This window comes from Geotrypetes seraphini, chromosome 3 (assembly GCF_902459505.1).
Source record: "Geotrypetes seraphini chromosome 3, aGeoSer1.1, whole genome shotgun sequence".
NCBI lineage: Eukaryota > Metazoa > Chordata > Amphibia > Gymnophiona > Dermophiidae > Geotrypetes > Geotrypetes seraphini.
This window is the reverse complement of record NC_047086.1, coordinates 183,684,484-183,686,686: the sequence shown is the minus strand read 5'-3', so window position 1 is coordinate 183,686,686 and position 2,203 is coordinate 183,684,484. Positions and strand designations below refer to the sequence as shown.

The 2,203-nt window shown below is 43.9% G+C and overlaps 1 protein-coding gene across 1 annotated transcript; it reads left to right on the top strand.

Annotated features, from left to right (window-relative positions):
* Window positions 1-1,009: 1,009 nt before the first annotated feature.
* On the top strand, window positions 1,010-1,774 carry LOC117357222 (olfactory receptor 2K2-like). Its single transcript, XM_033937594.1, has one exon. It carries the CDS (start codon window positions 1,010-1,012, stop codon window positions 1,772-1,774), a length of 765 nt encoding a protein of 254 aa, XP_033793485.1.
* The last annotated feature ends 429 nt before the right edge of the window (window positions 1,775-2,203 follow it).

Sequence of the window (2,203 nt, the reverse complement as noted above, 5' to 3'; positions counted from 1 at the left end):
CGCAATGAATCGTCCTGGATCCAGTGGCTAGTGCTTCCCAAGACCCCATTGTTCTAGGTTTTGCAAAATGAAGGGTGAAAGCAGTGCTGGGCTGCTATGGTTATGGCTTGTGCTATTCCTCCTCTTCCACCTACATTTCATCGGGGCTCAGGGTTTAAAGAAGAGGGGACCCATCTTGACAGACAAAGTCCCCGGAGAAAGGAAGTGGCACCAAAAGACCCTCAGGGACCAAGGGAACTGATTTCCCCTCTCCATGGTCTGCCATTTATAACTCAGAGTTTCCCCCCCAAAAAAAATTCTAACCTCCCCCTCTCCTCCCTGTCTGCAATCTGGCATCTCTCGCTCAAGCACTTCCACCCCTAGATTCTAGGATGATTCGTTGTGGCCATTTCATTGCTCATTCCTATTCTCCTACAGTGTTTATTCCCCTCCTCCCTCCCTAGTGACACCAAGCCTCGTTCCCACCATCTCTCCTGACCAAGCTAACAACCCCACCCCACCACCTTGCAGGATAGGACCTCTTGGGCCTACCTGTAATCCCTGGTGGTCCAGCAGGGGTAACTGGAGCAGAAGCAAAGCACACTTTTTCCTGCCACTTGCTGCTGCTTCTAGAAAATGGCTTCCACGAGAGATCAGCGTCAGCTGAATAACATCTGGAAGACTGATACCATGTGAAGAGTCAGTATATTATGCACAAGGTTCCTGATAAGTGAGATGATGGAATTTATTGTCAATCATCTATAATACAATAGCAGACTTTGTTCTTGTAAATTTTTTATTCTTACCTATATATTTCCTTTCCTCTAAATCCTTACAGATTAAGATAGTTGAATCAATGGGAAAAGAAAATAAGACCTCAGTTACAGAATTCGTTCTCGTGGGATTCTCTGACCATCCTGACCTGCAGCTCTTCATTTCTGTCGCAGTTTCTCTGATCTTCCTGATCTCTGTGATGGGAAACTTCATGTTTTTAATGTTAGTGTGCACCAACCCTCATTTGCAAAAACCCATGTACTTCTTCCTTGGTAACCTGTCCTTCCTAGATATTGGCAACTCCTCAGTCACTCTCTCCACACTGCTACACAGCCTTCTGACAGGGGAGACGCTGATTTCTTTTTCTGTATGTATAGCGCAGGTCTACTTTTTCATGTCTCTCATAGGGTCAGAACTCTCCCTTCTCACTGCCATGGCCTTTGATCGTTACATTGCAATCTGCAATCCTTTACGCTACGTGCTCATCATGAACAGGAGAGCATGTATCCTTCTGGCATCTGCTTCTTGGGTTGTTGGATTCATGGATGGATTATCACCAACAGTTTTAACATCTCAGTTCTCTCTTTGTAGAGGAAATGTAATTAACCATTTCTTCTGTGATATTGCAGCACTGATGAAACTTTCCTGCAGTGATATGCACTATATTGAAGGTGTGATATTTATTGAAGGTGTGTTTTTAGCTCTTTTCCCCTTTGGATTAACTTTGACATCTTATGTCTTTATCATCTCCAGCATCCTCAAAATCCGGTCTGCCAAGGGGAGACACAAGGCCTTCTCCACCTGTTCCTCCCACCTCACAGTCGTTATTCTATTCTATGGGACTGTCATGTGTGTGTACATGAGGCCAACTGCAATGTATTCACCAGATCAAGACAAACTGTTCTCCCTGCTGTACACAGCTCTGATTCCAATGTTAAACCCCATTATTTACAGCATGAGAAATGAAGAAGTAAGAAAAGCCCTGGCTAAACTTCTATCTATTAAAAAAAATCATGTATGAAAAATGTTACACGTTTAGAATGATTTTGTAAATATTTACTTACCTAACTTACCTCTTCTTTTACTAAACCGTGATAGCGGTTATTAGCGCAGGGACATAAGAACATAAGACTGAACAAAGACTGAACATAAGACTGAACAAATTGCAGCTCTACACTCTCGAGGAACATAGGGAGAGGGGAGACATGATCGAAACATTTAAGTAACTCACGGGACGTGTCGAAGTGGAAGATGATATTTTCTTTCTCAAGGGACCCACAAGAGGGCACCCGCTCAAACTCAGGGGCGGAAAATTTCATGGCAACACCAGAAAGTATTTCTTCACAGAGAGAGTGGTTGATCATTGGAACAAGCTTCCAGTGCAGGTGATCGAGGCAGACAGCGTGCCAGACTTTAAGAATAAATGGGATACCCATGTGGGATCCCTGTG

What these genes read in the sequence shown, in the direction of transcription:
- LOC117357222 (XM_033937594.1), top strand. Translation starts at nt 1,010, where the DNA reads ATGTACTTCTTCCTTGGTAACCTGTCCTTCCTAGATATTGGCAACTCC.